General features: G+C 31.1%; 1 protein-coding gene across 1 annotated transcript; it reads left to right on the forward strand.

Moving 5' to 3' along the window:
• Window positions 1-3,849: 3,849 nt before the first annotated feature.
• On the forward strand, window positions 3,850-16,607 carry LOC125067248 (homeobox protein Hox-C4). The gene is made up of 3 exons (XM_047675725.1): window positions 3,850-3,938; window positions 4,405-5,032; window positions 15,949-16,607. The coding sequence occupies exons 2-3, from the start codon at window positions 4,504-4,506 to the stop codon at window positions 16,605-16,607; spliced, it is 1,188 nt and encodes a 395-aa protein (XP_047531681.1). The 5' UTR covers window positions 3,850-3,938; window positions 4,405-4,503.
• The last annotated feature ends 1,053 nt before the right edge of the window (window positions 16,608-17,660 follow it).

The raw sequence follows: 17,660 nt of genomic DNA on the forward strand, positions 1-17,660 counted from the left end.
GGTTAATTTTGTATTTAATTTGTTCAATAGAATAGAATTTTTATCATTAAACATATACTCCAAGCTCTCCATATTACGTTTATTACGTTTTAATATGTATGAGTAACGGTAAATATATTTGATAATATCAACTTTATTAAAGCGATCCAAATTAAAAGTACTAGTAGTATTTTTCTCACCGAAAATCGAATTCTGCGCATATTGGCAAGCATGTATATTTATAATTTGATTCTGAGCGCAGTTTATTTCTGAGGTACAGAATACAGATTGGTGTCAAAAACTCATAATAACTTTAAAGACAAAAGCCATCAATATTTCAACGTTAAAACTTTGATTAGCCATCGAAAGTTATTAGAGTGGCGCGACGCCCCCTGATATTCCCTGGTGACGTCATTCAAGGAGAACAGGGGAAAGGGGAGGCGAAGTTCGCTGTCAGGCATTTGACGTGCGACGACATTTCGCGTCAGAAACTTGTGTGAAGTTTCGAACAATGACTTTGGTTCGATAGCGATATTTGAATATAACAGAAATATAAATGGATGTTACTACTCGTATTTTATATCTTAAGAAAATATATACGTTTAATAACTGCAGACGTATTATGTTTATTCTGTTTGAGTTAACAGATATTTAAAAGCTAAAATTTTTCATGGATATATTGAAATTAAAATAACTTACCTACATGGTTATAATAAATAATACAGCTAACAGTAGGAAATACTGTTTTATGTGTTTATTTATACTCTTAGGTTTTTTTTGTAAATACTAGTATTTGCAATAAGAGTAAATATCAAGTTTATAATTTTACGTTTAAATCTGCTATGTCCTTAATCGCGTGTGACGTTCTAATAAAGATTTCGATTTTCGAAACTAGATCTTTATTGAGTATCTAATATTTTTAACAGCGTTTTTAATATACCTAATGCATACTGTCATTTTTTTTATTTCATATATTCGTTTCGGGTAATAGGAATACATAATTGGAAACGTATATCCAATTCGGGGGCTTAGCCCAGCCCTCGACGTTGGAGGGGCGATTGCAAAAAATGTCGGCACTTCTCGCTACAAAGATAGAAAATATACCCCGCCATTACATAAAATTGCTCATCCGCTGCCCTATCTAAAAAATAAAAGAGATTTCAAAGCTTAAATCAAATTATATTTTAAATCAAAGCAATTTTTTTTCTCTTCAAACTTCTCGAAACATTTTAGCCTTTAAATGTCGCACTGAAAATTTCGAGTAAATTAATCTAAGTCTCTGTATCCAGAGCAAAACAAGAAACAAATAATACGATCAAAGTCAGCTAAATAGGTTTTTCTTCGGATGATACTTTAAATTTAGAACGTCTTTTATCGTTTATAAATTGTAATGTATTCACGATCTTAATGCGTTACCTTAAAGCTTACAATAGTGAAACCGGATTGTTGAAATTTCAAAGTTTGATTAAGGGTCTGTCGTATTGTTCATTAAACTTGGATTAAGTTGGCGTTGGATAGAACGAGGCGCTATCCAGTTAGCGTCGAGAGAAAAACAAAAGTATGGCATCGTTCTTAACTTCGGAAAGAAAGTTTGTGCTAAGACTTTCTATAGAGACGCGGAATAAGTAATTGTTTTATCAAAATTTAAGAGATAATTCAATGGCATAGTAAAAAATGAATTCATACGAATATTTCTGCCTCTTCTTTTAGTTTTGTTATTTTAAATATACATTGGTGTATTTGAGTTATTTTAGGCAGACAGACAGTTATTTTAAGTGACAGGGCTGACAGTTGCTAATATTATCTTACACGTTGTCAGTTATTCCTCGCTTATACAAAACAAGTTCAAAATAAATCAATGTACAATTCGTTTTTTTTTTATATACGTTTAAAATAAGAATATTATTATAAAAATATAGGTAAGCTTTCGACATGTTTATCAATAGAACGATTGTTTTTTCAACATTATAATATCTGACGAATGTTAAGAAAATAGTATGGTCTGTTATAATTTCTGAAGTAATAGCCCGCACGCCCTAGTGCTGGGCTAAAACATCCAGTTAAGGAAAGATCTCTGGAGCTTATGTCACAACATTACTATCTCAATACAATCCGCAGTTGTTATATAGGTAAGCTGAAAAGTCACGTAACTAATTTTACATATTTCGTAATTTTTTTGTTTGGTACGACATAAATTCAGCACACCGAAATTCAACGGTATTTGCTCAGACTTGAACCTGTAACCTTTAATAAACATATCCATTCAAATAATTTATAAATTGGATTAAAATATAGACAAAATTAAATAATAATGATGATAGAATCTTCCAATTAACAAACAATTAATTCAATCACAAGTTTGTTACAAATCTATGTATCTAAATCTCATCATACGAACGCTGACCAGCTTCTAAAGGTGCCGGCCGATCAAACAACCATTGAACGGGTGTTCCCACCTTTTGTTGGGAGCCGTCATGATTCAGCAGTTTCGCGACCGTGATACTACCATTGTTATCATCTAATTCAATAAAATCACCGGACATTTTTGTTTATTTTTCGGCTTCCTTGTCGGTGCTTAGTGTTGTATTAGCGGGCTGAGCTCATGATATGTTTGTAGGTGACGCTTTGTTTTTATTGGGCGCTTAGTTTAGTCGCTAGTTCACTTGCAGGATGATAATCTACTTTATACATGGTGAAGTTTTTGTTTCATGATTTTCGTGTTTAATCAAAATTTCAAACATTTAAAAATACGTTTTCATTCCGTTTTATTTTTTGTTATAGCTAGCTTACTTGTATTACTCTACCCATTAAGGATTCGAACAAGCTCATCAGGGTGGATACCACTCATTCGTGTTATTTGCTGGTTTGAAAGGTGAGTGAACCAGTGTTACTATGGGATACATAGGGGATATAGCATCTTAGTTCCCAAAGTTGGGAACGCATCCGCCATGTTGGGATGTTGTTGTTAATATTTCTTAAAGTGCCAATGTCTATTAATAGGTTTATCATTAGTACGGTAGTCACCACTTATCAACGGCTCATCTAATGGCCAGCCTGCTTACGTTTTTTACTTTAAAAAATCTCATGTTTTTTTTTATAAAGGTATCATATCATATCATAAGTATTAAGGCTTAATAATTAATAATGTGCAATTATTGTCATCATTAACATAAAAAAAATGGAGCTCGTAATTGTTATGTGATCATTATCAATGCAAATTACCGTATACATCACACGCTAATTACCTTTACTTACGTTTCTGTTAATTTTATACGTAATTATATCTCACTACGCATTTAGAACAATTCGATTATCTTTAAAAAACTAAAGGAAATTGCAAATTAAATATTTAAAAGCGACATGTCGTTACGAACGGAGACCATGTTCATTCTGTAGTATTATTAAACAGCTTCTTAAGCTCCACTCCACGGTACACTTAGTTACTTTTTTCTCCATTACACATATGCAAAACGCTGTTGGAGAGAAAGGGTCAGATATATTTATCCACGACCGTCACAGATCGCTAACTATATTGCCGTCCCTGTCCAACGGGTAGAGTAGCTTGCGTGTGGAAAATAGAGACTTGTTGTTACGGTTTGATGCTTAAGAAGTGGTTGTTTCGCTAAAATCAGCTTTAAAACACAGTTATAAAGTTCAAATTGTATTGCACGCTTTTGTATAAGAGAAACGAAGAACAGCTCCGCCTTAAAAATGGAAGGTGGTATGTAAAAATTGATGAACATGTATAGAAGTCCTTAAAGTGACAGAGTGCGCTGGCGTGTTGGGCAGTGTATATTGTCTCAAAATGTCGCGGGAGCGCGCGCCTCAGCTATTGTTTATTATCAAAAAGTGATAAATCAAATGACTTTGCAATAATATTGTTCTAATATTTTAACAATTAGTGCTTTTATGTTTGTTTTAGAACTTTGTAAGTGAGTGATTTGTGGACTGTTTAAATTGTAAGTGTTTGAGTAATCCACGTTTGAATAATTCTACCTAAGTATTGGAGATATTGATATTATACAATGGGCAAATAGATAACATAGATTTTACGAAAAAATATTTTGTATATTTGTTATTTTAAAGCAGTATGTAGTTAACCAATACAATAAAAAATATAAATTGATTAAACAATGATGATATGACAGAATTTATATTTATTAAGGTACTTAAATATTGTTTATACGCTAGGCGCTACCTATTTAATTTGATATCATAATTCCTCTTTATGTACTTTATGTGAGTGTTTAATTTTATCTTTATTATTTTAGAGAATGTTTAATACGAATATTATCTGTTTGCTTAAAGAATACTAAGATATTACTTGGAATTCAATTGAGAAATGTGCTCATAAGCTCAACAAACTCCATTTACTTACGTTAGAATTGTACAAAAATGTGGGTTAGATGAATACATTATTTACAGGGATATAAGAAAAAAAATGCTCCTGTTCTGCGATTGTTGAATGGCGGCCATATTAACAGGCGTGTTGGGATGTGATGCGCCGAATCGACCACGCCCACAATGAGCTCCTTCCTCATGAACGGTGGATATCAACCACAGCCCGATCCAAAATTCCCACCCTCCGAAGAATACAGCCAGGCTGACTACATACCACCAGGAGAATACTACCAGCATCAACACTTACAATATGGCTACCAACACCAGTACCCGGTGCAAATCGGCACGGGATACGGGTACGGAGGGTATTACCACCCGATACCACAACACCCACCTGTGGCACCACCGCCGAGGCCCCCCGAGCCGTCTCATCCATCTGATGCCGATCATGGCTATATTCCTTCTCACAATGACGCTACTCCAGGATTAGCAGAGCTTGGTTTAAGGTTAGAAAGACATATAGAAGAGGCGGCACCAGCTGGGAGGAAACTTCAGGCCCTAGGCCGCGAAGGCTCCCCTGGGTCCGAATTGGACGATGAGAGATTGCTTCTAGATAGTCCTCCCGTCGAAGACGATGATTCTTCAATATGTTCCGACAATACAGACAGAGTTATCTACCCCTGGATGAAGAAAATTCATGTTGCTGGGGCTTGTAAGTATTCTACTCTATTTGTATTTGAAATAAAAATAGTACTTCTTGTCTAATATTTAATTAGACAATAAAACAATATCGTAGCAAAATTTGATTTAGTCCGAAAACAATTTATGAAACATGACTAAAACCGAACCGAACATATTAAATTTATCATAATCATTTAAAATACTCTGAAAAATAGTGACCGATTGGTTGACATCGTATTTAATAGTTCGTACAACCGTTAAGTGTAAATGTTTTTGTTATGATATGACTTCATATTTAGAAAACATAAGAAAATATAAACAAACTGGGGCAAGGTATAAACAAAGGTTTCCGCTCATACAATCTAAGCTGTATCAGCACCGATGTACCTTTATAATTACCATTACATTTTAGTCATATGCGTTATTTCAAATATCATTGAATATCTTAGATGGTACTGGTAATTCATTAAAGTTTTACGGATTTTACAGATTGAATTGGTAATTTTACAGGATTGTATTAAGTATAATACTACCGATTTAGAATGTAGAATGAATTTCCGAAAAAACCGACAAGAAACTCAGTAATTACTCTTTCACAACAATTAAATATTCTATATGAAAATCATATGCCCGATATTTTGTCATCGATATAGTGTCGTGTTGAGTAATATGCTTTATTTATTAATTAGTTATAACAAAATAATTAAATTAAGGAAATCGAAATATTAAAAGAACCTAGATATCGTAACGTTGCTTTTTCTTTTTCCAGGCCGTTTTTAAATAAGAATCTTGATTAAACAATGGCAGGTTTAAGTTTGGCCTGTGTCTGGTAGAAAAGATTTTTCCGTTGATTTTCTCATGATATATGTATATTGCCATAAAAACCTTTATTGGATTCAAAATGTTCATCACGTAAACATACTACACAGCCTATATCAAACTAGAAATATATAAGTATATAGTTGTAAAAATGGAAGAGTAATTTTTTTTATATGATTACTGTTCGTGTGATATAGACAAAATTAATAACATACAGTTTGTAAACCACAGATTTTTTCTAAACCAACTTAGTGTGGTCTACACTACAAATATATTATATACTTTAAGAAAACATGCGTTCATTATAAACTTAGATTAATTTTAAGATTTTTATCCCCAAGCAATGAAATGAAATCTTGATAACCAAACTAGAATGTATTACCATATATAATTCTCGAACCGAACGCATGATCAACATTTTTTTTAAATTATAACAAAGTGTTTATTCGTTTGTAAACAGAAATTCTCTCCAACAATATTAAAGTAAAGATTAATCGCAGCACATAAATATCATGTTTAGCGCTTGATTCGGCCATTGTTATAAAATCAGACACGAGTGCAAAATAGGCTTTTAAGTACCACAATGTTTGCGGTATCACACTTGAAAGAATTAACAAATCACCAGCTATCAATAACTGAGCCCTGTTTACGGATACTTAAGATTTTTTAGTTCTGTCTTTTGATTTGTTTTGACAGTTTACTAATGGGATGTCATTAAGAAGGTCCTGCAAGACGCCAGGACCTTTGTTGCTTTACAAAAGGACCCATGCATGGTAATGAGGCTCGTTTAATTTTATAACTTTTAAATAGAGGTTGTGGTCTGGAATTCGCCGTGGAGATTATTGGTTTCTTGTAGTTTTTCTATTTAAATAATTTGATGAATTATTAATGTAATGTAAATATAAAATAAACTAATCTTTATAACTCCTTAAATAGGGTCTATAATGTTTCAAATTGATAAATAATTCATTTTCAAACTTTTTTATTTTTATATTTCTTTAACTATAGTGTGGTAGTAGTTAGTTTATATTAGCTGTAGACATAAGGTTTGAATCTAGGCGTTGTAGGTGCCATTGATACATTATTTACATACGTTAAATTTGTATTTGTTTCAACGATATACGTCTTGTTGCGTTCAGAATATGGTCTGAAAAATATTTTTACATTTTAAATCCAACATGTTATAAAAGTAAGCACCTATCCCAGCGCTGGGCAAAAAATTTCTGTAAGTAAAACTTTCTTCTTAATAGAAGAGAAGTACTTATTACAGGAGATAAATAGGATCTATGTTAATTTAATGAGGTGCTTAGTAAATATTTTTATTTTTGATAATTTAAGTAAAAAATATTTCATGTATATTTCATACGAAGTGTTTCAGTCGCGTTAGTGTTGCTTGTTTTAATTTGTCCAATGTCATTTCAATAATTGTTTATGAAAATTGAAAATAAATCACCGGTTCGCGTTCACGTGGACAATGGCAAGGGAGATACTATTGTTCACCTCTTGGAAAACCTATTATTTTTAATAAAAAGTAATTTCCACATTGAAAATAGATAAGAACCATAAATTCCAGAATAAATGTCAATGCCAGAATTTTATTAAATCAAATGCTCAAATATATAATTTTTAAATTGGGATTAAAATACATTATTGACTATGTGAATGACACTGTTTATTGTTATATAAAAATTATTCATATTTATGTTCTATGTATATAAAACTGGATAGGATACGATAGAGTTAGGAAAAATACATTAAAGGTCAGTAAAAGTTGCTTTGAAAAATTATAATTAAAATCTTTTTAAACCTTCATCATCGTGTTCTGTAGTAACTTAAAATTTATGTTAATCTTGTCGCTTATGTCATTCCGCAAACCGAACATGATTGTCTTATTTAGACTAACCTAACTAACGATATATAAAATTATATTTTTCTAGTCATGAGTAACATTGTCCTCTTTTTGACATTTAAGACATTAAATATTTCTGAAAATTATGTTCGCAAAGCCATAATTATTGAATCAGTCTAAATAAAACTAACTTATACGATTGATTGGACATTGGCGCCTGAAGTCATATTAATTGTTTCATAAATGATTAGTTAATAATTAACAATTTAAACAATGTAATGTAAGTAAAGTAACACATTTACTTATATCACAATTATGCTTACATCATGAATACTTATAGGAAGGATTATACTTGCATGTAAATAGTACAATATTTAATTTTAAATTAGAAACGTGTTTATCACATCGGTATACACATTGCTTGAGAAAACAAATCAAAAACTATGCAAAATATATACTATTGCATACAAATGTTAAGATTTTTTTTAATTTGATCTATTTATTTGAATTATGTCAAGCAAAGCGCTGGTCGTAATCATGCCGTACTCACATACACCTTAAAAAGAAAATGCCTACCTTAAATTTTTTTTACTTAAATTTATTCTTTTTTCTCTCCTTTAAACCTATTTTCTAATAAATTGATCATTACGCCTTCTTCTTTTTTTATATGTTAATAATACCTACATTTAAAACTTATACTGGTATTGATTTGTTAATATTTGTTATTTATGAAATTTACTTTTTATTGATTATTTTCATAAACTTAATTAATTAAAAAAAAATCTCTGGTCCTCATCATTATTAGGAACAAGAGCAAAATGTTATTAGATTTTTTTGTCTCATTTTTGAGATTCTTAATTTAAAATTTAGATAGCATAATTTTATAGGGTATTGTTTATTTATTGATTGTATAACAGTCGTCTCCCGCGGCTTAAGGGTTGGTCGTCTGGTGATAGGAATAAAGCAAATTTCAAGTTTGCTTCATACCCAAATTCATAAAATTTCGCATTTTTAATATAAAAAAAAAAAATGGTAATTCGAATCTTTTTTAGTAATAATGAAACTTCCGTTTTTAGACAAAATGAATATTAAAGAATGTTTATATGTGCAAAGAGAGCATTTAGATTCATTCGTCACGTTATACCATAGGTACATTACCATTCATTCATTGTTGACAGCTTCTTCAAAGCATCTCATGTATAAATTATGCATATTGTATCCAACTTTTTGTAAACTTGACCCAAAGGTCACGCGACATGTTTCAATCTCCGTATTATTTATTATATGTTTTAAATGATAATATGTAATGTAAGCAATCTATATATGTATATACATTAAGTTGGTATACATGTTTGTTTGAGATTCAGAGACTTTGACACCGTTTGAGCGATTACCGTATAAATTGTTATTTTTGTTACTCTTCGATATATTATGCAACACATTATTTTTTTAACAACATTTTGTGTCAATTGGTATACTTTATATGGAAGAACGTCTGCCGGGTTTTGCTCGTCCTAACCAATATTATACAACCCTACTTTCCAGATGAATCGCTACCAGCCATTCATCAAATATTCTACTTCCAAATAGTATTTTTGTGGTCCCGTTAAGGGAAAATGAGCCAGTGTAACTACAGGCACATAAGACATAACATCTTAGCTCCCAATATTGGCAGTACAGTGGCGATGCAAGGAATGGTTAATAATTCTTACGGCGCCAAAGTTCCATTTGCACGTTCGCGTATCACAAAACATAACGAGTAATATCCTAAGTTTTTTAACCTGATATCTTTTAAATTTTTGGAATCTCTGAAGGAAACTATGCGAGAGTAACAATATATATGCATATATTGTTATAGGCTTGTAGTATTGAGACTGCTTTTTGCACGATTTATGACAGAAGAGGCTGACAGAGAGAACTGCTAAATATTTTGCCTACATACATTGTAATTATACTAACATAAATATAGACAGTTTTCTATCAAAGTTGCAAGCTTATAATTTTTATATTTATTTGGATATTAAAAACTTATACTAACATAAATATAGACAGTTTTCTATCAAAGTTGCAAGCTTATAATTTTTATATTTATTTGGATATTAAAAACGCCTCCAATTAAACATCAATAAGAAACTCCATATGTATGCATAATTCAAACACGTTATATCATTTATTATTTTTGCTGTCGTCCGTAGTTTTGCTCACGTTTTAGAGGCTGGTCGTCAAGTTTTCAATTTAGAAAAGTAGCCTATCCTTAGGGTTCAACCTTGCTTTATTATAAATATTCAAATTCGGTTCAAACGTTTAGCCGTAAAAGCGTAACGGACAGAGTTACAGCATTTGTAATATTAGTATTGATTGTCAATATTCGTTTCGTATCTCATTTCATATCTTTAAATTAAACTGAGTTTATTTTACTAAAACATAAAGCAATTTCGGTAACGTATGTAGTATATTCACGGAATGTTCGAAATGGGCTTTTCCAAGAGTCATTGTACTTAATAATACTTGTGTAGGTGAATATTGTTGATGCATTAGATTGATAATTATTATTTAAAACATGAATAAGAATACAGTCGTTTACTAAAGTCGAGAATTTTCACGGATATTAAAAAAAAATTTACACATGTGCATCAGAATAAATAAGTACAATAATGTTGTTCTAAATTCAAATAATTAATCTCCAAAGTTAGTACAAACAGAAGTACAAGTTGTCAGATAAATTTAATAATATTTATAAATTAATGTGTTAATATATTCAACAGATGGTTATCTACTTCATAAATCAAAGGAACTTGTGTTTAAATTTAATTAAAATATCAATAGCAATAATTATATTTAATGAACTTTTAATGTCTTTATTACGTCGGCAATTTTTTGTATGTACTGTGAATTCTTATATGTAATATTAATCGTGGCTTACAAGCAATATGACCATTGACCATGTATCATGCTCATAACACGAAGAGAAAAGTTGATTTTGGATACTATCCATTAGTTAACAGAACTTTCTCAGCACGATAGCATATAGCTGCAAATTAAATAAATCTTTATCGTCTGTTTATGTTTCATAAAATTAATTAATCATTAAAATAGTCGGATAATGATAAACAATCTGCGACGAGAACGAATTTTTTCTATTTTAAATCGGAATGACTTGAAAATTTAATGCATGTTATTGCAACATTCATTATTACTATCAAAAAGTTACTAAAATATTCAATCTTAATATTTAATTTATTTACACTGAAACTTGAATAAAACGATTGTTAATCAAGTTGAAGGTCAAGGGAAGGCCAGAAGTTGTTCTCTACAAAATTAATGTACAGGCTTTACTTAAAAAGTATAAATCGACGAATGGCACTCGCATTACAACCAAAGACACTCCTTATCGACACCTGTCACCGTGGTAACATTTTTCACTCCATAATAGTGGTACAAGATGGTAAGTTGGTCGTAATGAAGGACCACCGTGGGTTTGATAGCGTGCGCGAGATGGGCCTGAGATTAACAGATCTCTTATGAGACCACACGAACGCAGGTAGTCAGTAATTCAATTCAGATTGTCATCGTCCGATGACGTGATAGTGGCTAACGAAGCGAAGATGGAGTGGATGCCCAGTAGCGTAACGGGATTTCGATTTTTGCGTGTGATGAAACAGTAGTTAATTGAATGATACGCAACTGATGTTACTTTTGATTAAAGTAATGTTGCCATGTAAAATATGTTAATATTATAGTTTTTAAATACTAGATAAGACAACAGTGTGCGTATTATTTTATTTATGTTGTATATATTTATATGAATACAATATAAGGCTGGGATGTTTTCTTAAATAAAAACAACAACTAAATACATTATATTATCATATGTTTAACGTATAATGTATAAATGTTAAATATCTATTGATATTATGTAAGGTTTCAAATTCGTGTTAATTATCAATTCCCGTTTTTAAAATACTTATTTTATGTTTATGCTGTGTGAACAATAAATGAAAGGCTAAGTTCGAAATCGTGTTACGGTTAATTTATAGGTAGTAAATTCGAAAACTTATGATTTTTTGTAGGTACTACTACGCAGCTAACATACCTATGTGAACTTTTCAGTACCTCGTAGGTCATCTTATAACCTACGTATCTAGATGTCTTATTTTTGTAATAGATCAGGTTAAAACAAGTGATTGGGTTATTCAGGATTATTAAGATTCACTGCAAATATAAATACCGTATTTGTGTTTCAAATAACATTGTAGATTAATTATTTGAGTTTAGAACAATATATTTTTATTACTCAGAAGCAGCACATAGTAAGAACTTAGTATCTGTCCTAAGCCTCGTGAAGGAATTAGTCTAGATAGAGGATTACTAAAGTGAAGTAATAAGTAGTATAGTCTCCCAGAAGGGCCATCTTACCCGAAATTTGGTTTATTATTTAGAGTATATTTAATATGTGAGATGTCTCACAATAATAATCATTCAAAATCTATGGAATTGAAAGCTCCATTTGAATTTATATATGAAAATTATTTTAATGGTTTTAATTCAATTCACTGCATACAACTGGCCTGTTTATATTGCTGTATAAAAACTGGCTTCATACTTACAATATGTATAATATTGTAAGATTTTTTATGATGTTATATTTTAAAGATATGTAGTATTTATATATCTGTACCTAATCTATTCAATATGTACGATGGACCCCTGTCAAGGAGTTCCTCGCAGAAATCTCAGGGCCGGGGTCTGACCGCAAACCGCACATACCGTCCCTGCCCACTGCAGCCATTTTCCGAGAATTCTTAACTAAGCAATGTTCTCCGCTACGCCCAAAAGATTTTTCGACCACTTCAAAATACCTATAAATGTAATTAAATTCGTACCGTGCTGATTGTTGTTGTTTTTCATTGGCCAGAATACATCTTTTGTTTTGTCTTGTCATATATACTGAAATAGTAAAGTTTTTTTATGACTAATTGTAGCAAAATTTTAAGAATTTACTAATATTCCTATTTGCTCCTCATATTAAGATTAAAGCTTATTCTAGGAGTGAGCATAACAATACCCCAAGGGTTAAGGATTGAACCTGCGACATTTTCATCGCTAAGCGACACGTGAACCATTACCCCGCTTGCGCTTTAAAACTAATTAAACATTCCGATGAATTTTTGTCCTGTAGAATAATATAAAGCATAATCCATCTCTGGATGTTTCACTATAAACGATCCAGTAAGGCAAACGAAAATGTATAATCAAAACATTAAATTAAAGCCTACGATAACAAGTTAGGTGATATCTAGATGATATTATTTCGTAAATTTGTTTCCATAAGATTATTTTTTTATTTTACAAAATTTATAGTAGAGTATTGATTACTTATACTGGTCATATAAATGATTTGTACAATACGCTGTAAATTAGTTGTGACCGCGAAAGAATATGATAATTATATAGTTACAAGTAAATGTTTAGTAGCAGGAGTATGTCTTCATTCGAAGTAGATTCACTTTCCGCCGTAGTGAAGAGTAGATATAAGTTTTCCTTTTTTATAAATATCTTAATAATTCAGCCCCGACTACCACAATAGTATGAACCGTGCGTCAGAAGTCAATTATATACGACTTTTAAATATTTTAGAGTTGACATTTGTTTTTGCTATCGGGTAACTCTTATCCGATTTAGTTGTAATTAAATATTGCCAATAAATAGAAACTCTGAGTAACGATTCTGACATATCTACCAAATAAAATAGTAAAACTAACTTTATATACGCAATCTCAAGGTTAGAGAATTTTATTCTAAGCTCTCATCAAATTGACGTCAGCGGAAATCTCATGGAACTTCGACCCTACATACCGTCCAACCCACCGCGATTCCCAAAGAATTCTTGTCTGGATCTAGCTATCTCTCTCCCTCAAATGGTAAAGGTTAGCGGGATAGAGTATATATTTATTTCTCAGCAGCGAAAAAAATAAGATTGCTCGGCTAAAACCTTCTTTTCTCTGCCTGTTTTATTTTAATATCGCTATCTCTTTCACGTGTATTGCATGTTGTGGATAAAATACTAAAATTAATTTCGTATCTCTAAATAAAGTTAATATTTCATATTCAACTTTACTTTTATATAAAACCTTTTTTTAATTTAATAATATAGGAATTATTTCGCCTTTAGTACTATTTTTTTATGCTACCATTCTATAGAGTTTTATTAAAATTTTCTAGAAGCACACGGTTAATTAAGCTATTACCTATTCATTCATTTAATAAAGCCTTATTCAGCATGTCTTTCAAGTCTGGATATAAAAGCAATTTCCTCGGTAGGAAATTAGGAATTTTCTCACAAAGCCTTCAACAATTTTCTTTACGATTCTACACTAAGTAACTATTGTACCAATTTCTTTTATAAAAACTTTAGGTCATTTCTTCAACAACAGACTGCTACCTAAAAAATCTAGGTTCATTAAGGTATATAATAAATTGGTATTCATGTAATATCAACATTGTTATAATATGATTTGAAAGCAAATTACTTTTAAAAGAAATTGCCGAAGTTCTAAATTATGATTAAAAGCAAAAGGAAATCAAGGTAATATTTTTGTGTAGGTACGTTTGACCTATTTTAGTTAATTAAGTAATTCGTTTTTTGGCTCAAAAGATACTTTTCTATAAAGGAAAAGCATAAAGATAAATCATACTACTACTCCACTACTGAGCATCGGTGCCTAGTTACCTTTCGCCGTACAGAATGACAGAAAACTCAAATCTACTTCTTTATTGTAAAATTATTTGCTTCTAGATTTTAATTCAATTAACTTAAGTGTAATAATTTAGTAAATTTTAATGAATATGAATTTATGAGAAACGTTAACACGCTTTAGAGTTCAGATTTTATTCATTTGATCAAATTTCTGTTATAATGCTTATTTTACTTGTTTGTTAACCTCTCTGCTTAAGCCTATTTGGAGTTGTGCCCGGATAGTAGGAACATCTTATCTAACCGAGTCAATTTATCTCGTCATTTGGAGTAATCAGTACTCTGTAGTACTCGGAATTCTAGAATTGCTTAGAATTCATTTGTTTTAAGTATGGATGAATCCACATAAGTTATTGACTTGATAAAAAAATCGAGTAGTAGAAAATGAATGTTACCAGCACCAAATTCCCTTGCAAGATTTGATCCAGATAGAGATGAAGTTCAATTCAAACTTGTAATAAATTCATAAAAATATCACATTATAAAACAATTTACCAGTTTATATAGTTCCTATGCTAATAAAATAAAGAAATGTTAGTTTCTGATTTTCTTTCTTAACATGCAAACTAAAACTCATTCATTTACAAATGAAATATTGTGAAATGTTTTCTTGATGTTATTTTAACAATTGGATTGTAGTGATTTGCTTTTATCGAGTTGATCAACATGACACAATATGAAAATACAATTTTCTTATAAGTGTATAACGTTTTCCTTTAAAAATAATTGTATTTACAAAAGTCGAGACTCTTCTAGGTAGTTTATGAGGTCGTAGATAAAAAATATCATCTATTTTGTCGAAAAAATCCGTCGAAGCAGACCGGAGTCAGAAAGTTAGTATGTCTCGGGAAGATCACATACGTCTCGTACTTAAATTATTTCCAGTCGTTTCTGATTTTAGAGAGAATAGGGAGTGCATATAAAAATCGATTAATTAATTAATCAATTAAAAAATAATAGATAACTATTTGTTTTGTATTAAATCCAAATTAAGATAATTTAAACTCATTATTTTAAAGCGCAGTATTAACGCTAATCTATCCACATTACTTGATTAAAACGAAGCCTTGCAAATGTAGTCCATTCGTACCTTCTCGTTATATAAATAACTAATTTGCTAAACGCAATTAATCAAAAGCAAAAAGGAAGCTCATGCTCGTACACGTGTAATTATTATGCACATTAATTAACAGTGCCCCAGAGGTTGTTACCACATAAATTATTCAGTAAGGTCCCCGCACGCAACACCGCCTCATTTGAAGTGCACGATAAATTACCTACCTACATATATACATGAAGTACATAGATCCGCCTTCTATGTTAGGTAATGGTTATAAATATAGTCAACCAAAGAATTTGCTACTGTTTTTGTTTTGACCATGTTGTTATTTTTACCATCTACACCATACGTTTTTATTTTATTCCTTAAATATACGTTTCAAATCTCTTTATTATTTATTTTATTTTTAAATATGTGATTTTAAATAGATTCGTGAAAATATAATGTGTTGTTTTTTGTTCTCAGCAAATGGAACTTTTCAACCGGGAATGGAGCCGAAACGGCAGCGGACGGCGTATACCAGGCACCAAATATTAGAATTGGAAAAAGAATTTCATTACAATCGGTACCTTACTAGAAGAAGAAGAATAGAAATAGCTCACACTCTAGTCCTGTCGGAGAGACAAATAAAAATCTGGTTTCAGAATAGAAGAATGAAATGGAAAAAGGACAATAAATTACCGAATACCAAAAACGTTAGAAGAAAAACTAATCCAGCTGGCGTCACTACGACCACGACTAAAGGAGCCACACCAAAGAGTAGATCGAGTAAGAATACAAATAATAACGATAAGAAGAAATCGAACAACAATGGACGACCAGACAGCATAGAAAACGTAACGGATAACATAATGAACGAATTACATTGTGTTGGCGCGCAGCAGAATATGTCCCACGATCCATCGATAAGTCCTATGTCTCATCCAGGCAGCCAGATGAACCCTGGACATCAGATGACAGCCCATCACTTACACATGATGGGCATACATGCAGGCATGGACCCGTCACTGGTTGCAAATTTATCCGCCCACGGTTCACCAGTTGGCAACACGGGTTGCGGAACCGGTATCGGTACAGGTAACGCGCCAGTCATAAAATCAGACTATGGTCTCACCGCCTTATAATCCTTAGAATGTAAAGAAGATGCTATATTTTCATTGACGAACTCTCATCTAATACTTACCATTCCTTTGTGTTGATAACTTGTAATAAAGTGATTATAATGTAACTAATTAAGTTAATATAAGTTGTGTAAGTAATACTAGTAATATACCAGTCATAAATTGGATGTTTGGTTAGTTAAGTGGAAAACTTTACAATGTCAAAAGTGTGATTATTTTAGGGTAGGCATAGACATCTGAGTGGGCTTGTACTTTTAACTTTAAGTCATTGTCATGTAATTGTTCATACTTTCTTTGTAGTACTAAGTAACAAGTGATTTAAAAAACGAGTTATCTATGGATTATAATTTGCTTGAAAAATAACGATGTGATTGAAATAAAACGGGAACATAAATTGTCATTTATCAAACTTGTAAGTCGTTTTTGAATTTGACTGTTTTGTTTTTGTTTTTAATTTAATTAATATTTTTTTGTATGTAATTTAGTGATGGATGGTTAGGACAATGACTTAGGTTTCGGTACGAAATGAAAGTAATTTTTAAACGGAAACATTGTTTTTTAACTAAGATAGGAAAAAATGTGAATATAAAACCAATAAAATATAGAATAAATATGAAGTAATGTAAACATTTTATTTTTTCCTGGAACCTTAGTTTTATTTAAAAATTAGTGAAGTATTAATAACCCTCAAATAAGCATTTAAAAAAAAAAAACAATTTTTTAAAGAGAAGCAGTTTGAAAATTTATTCGCTTAGAAATTGTTATCACAAAGAACTGCTAATATATTTAAATTAGAATATCGTAGCATACAAATTTGCATTTTCCTATAATGTAATGTATCTAGTGCAATAGTTAAAAGCATCCTTTGCGCTTGAATGATCATTCGTGTATCATATCATAACCTTGCGCCATTCGTATCGAATGAAATGAAAGCAAAACTCATAATGTATTCGTTCAATGTGAAGTCATCAATCAACGTCGTGGGCTTATTGTGTGGCCGGCACGCAACGCATCTACTCGCGTCTTACACGAGCCTTGACGCGTACTTTTATCATT

Source organism: Vanessa atalanta, chromosome 11, assembly GCF_905147765.1.
Source record: "Vanessa atalanta chromosome 11, ilVanAtal1.2, whole genome shotgun sequence".
NCBI classification, from domain to species: Eukaryota; Metazoa; Arthropoda; class Insecta; order Lepidoptera; family Nymphalidae; genus Vanessa; species Vanessa atalanta.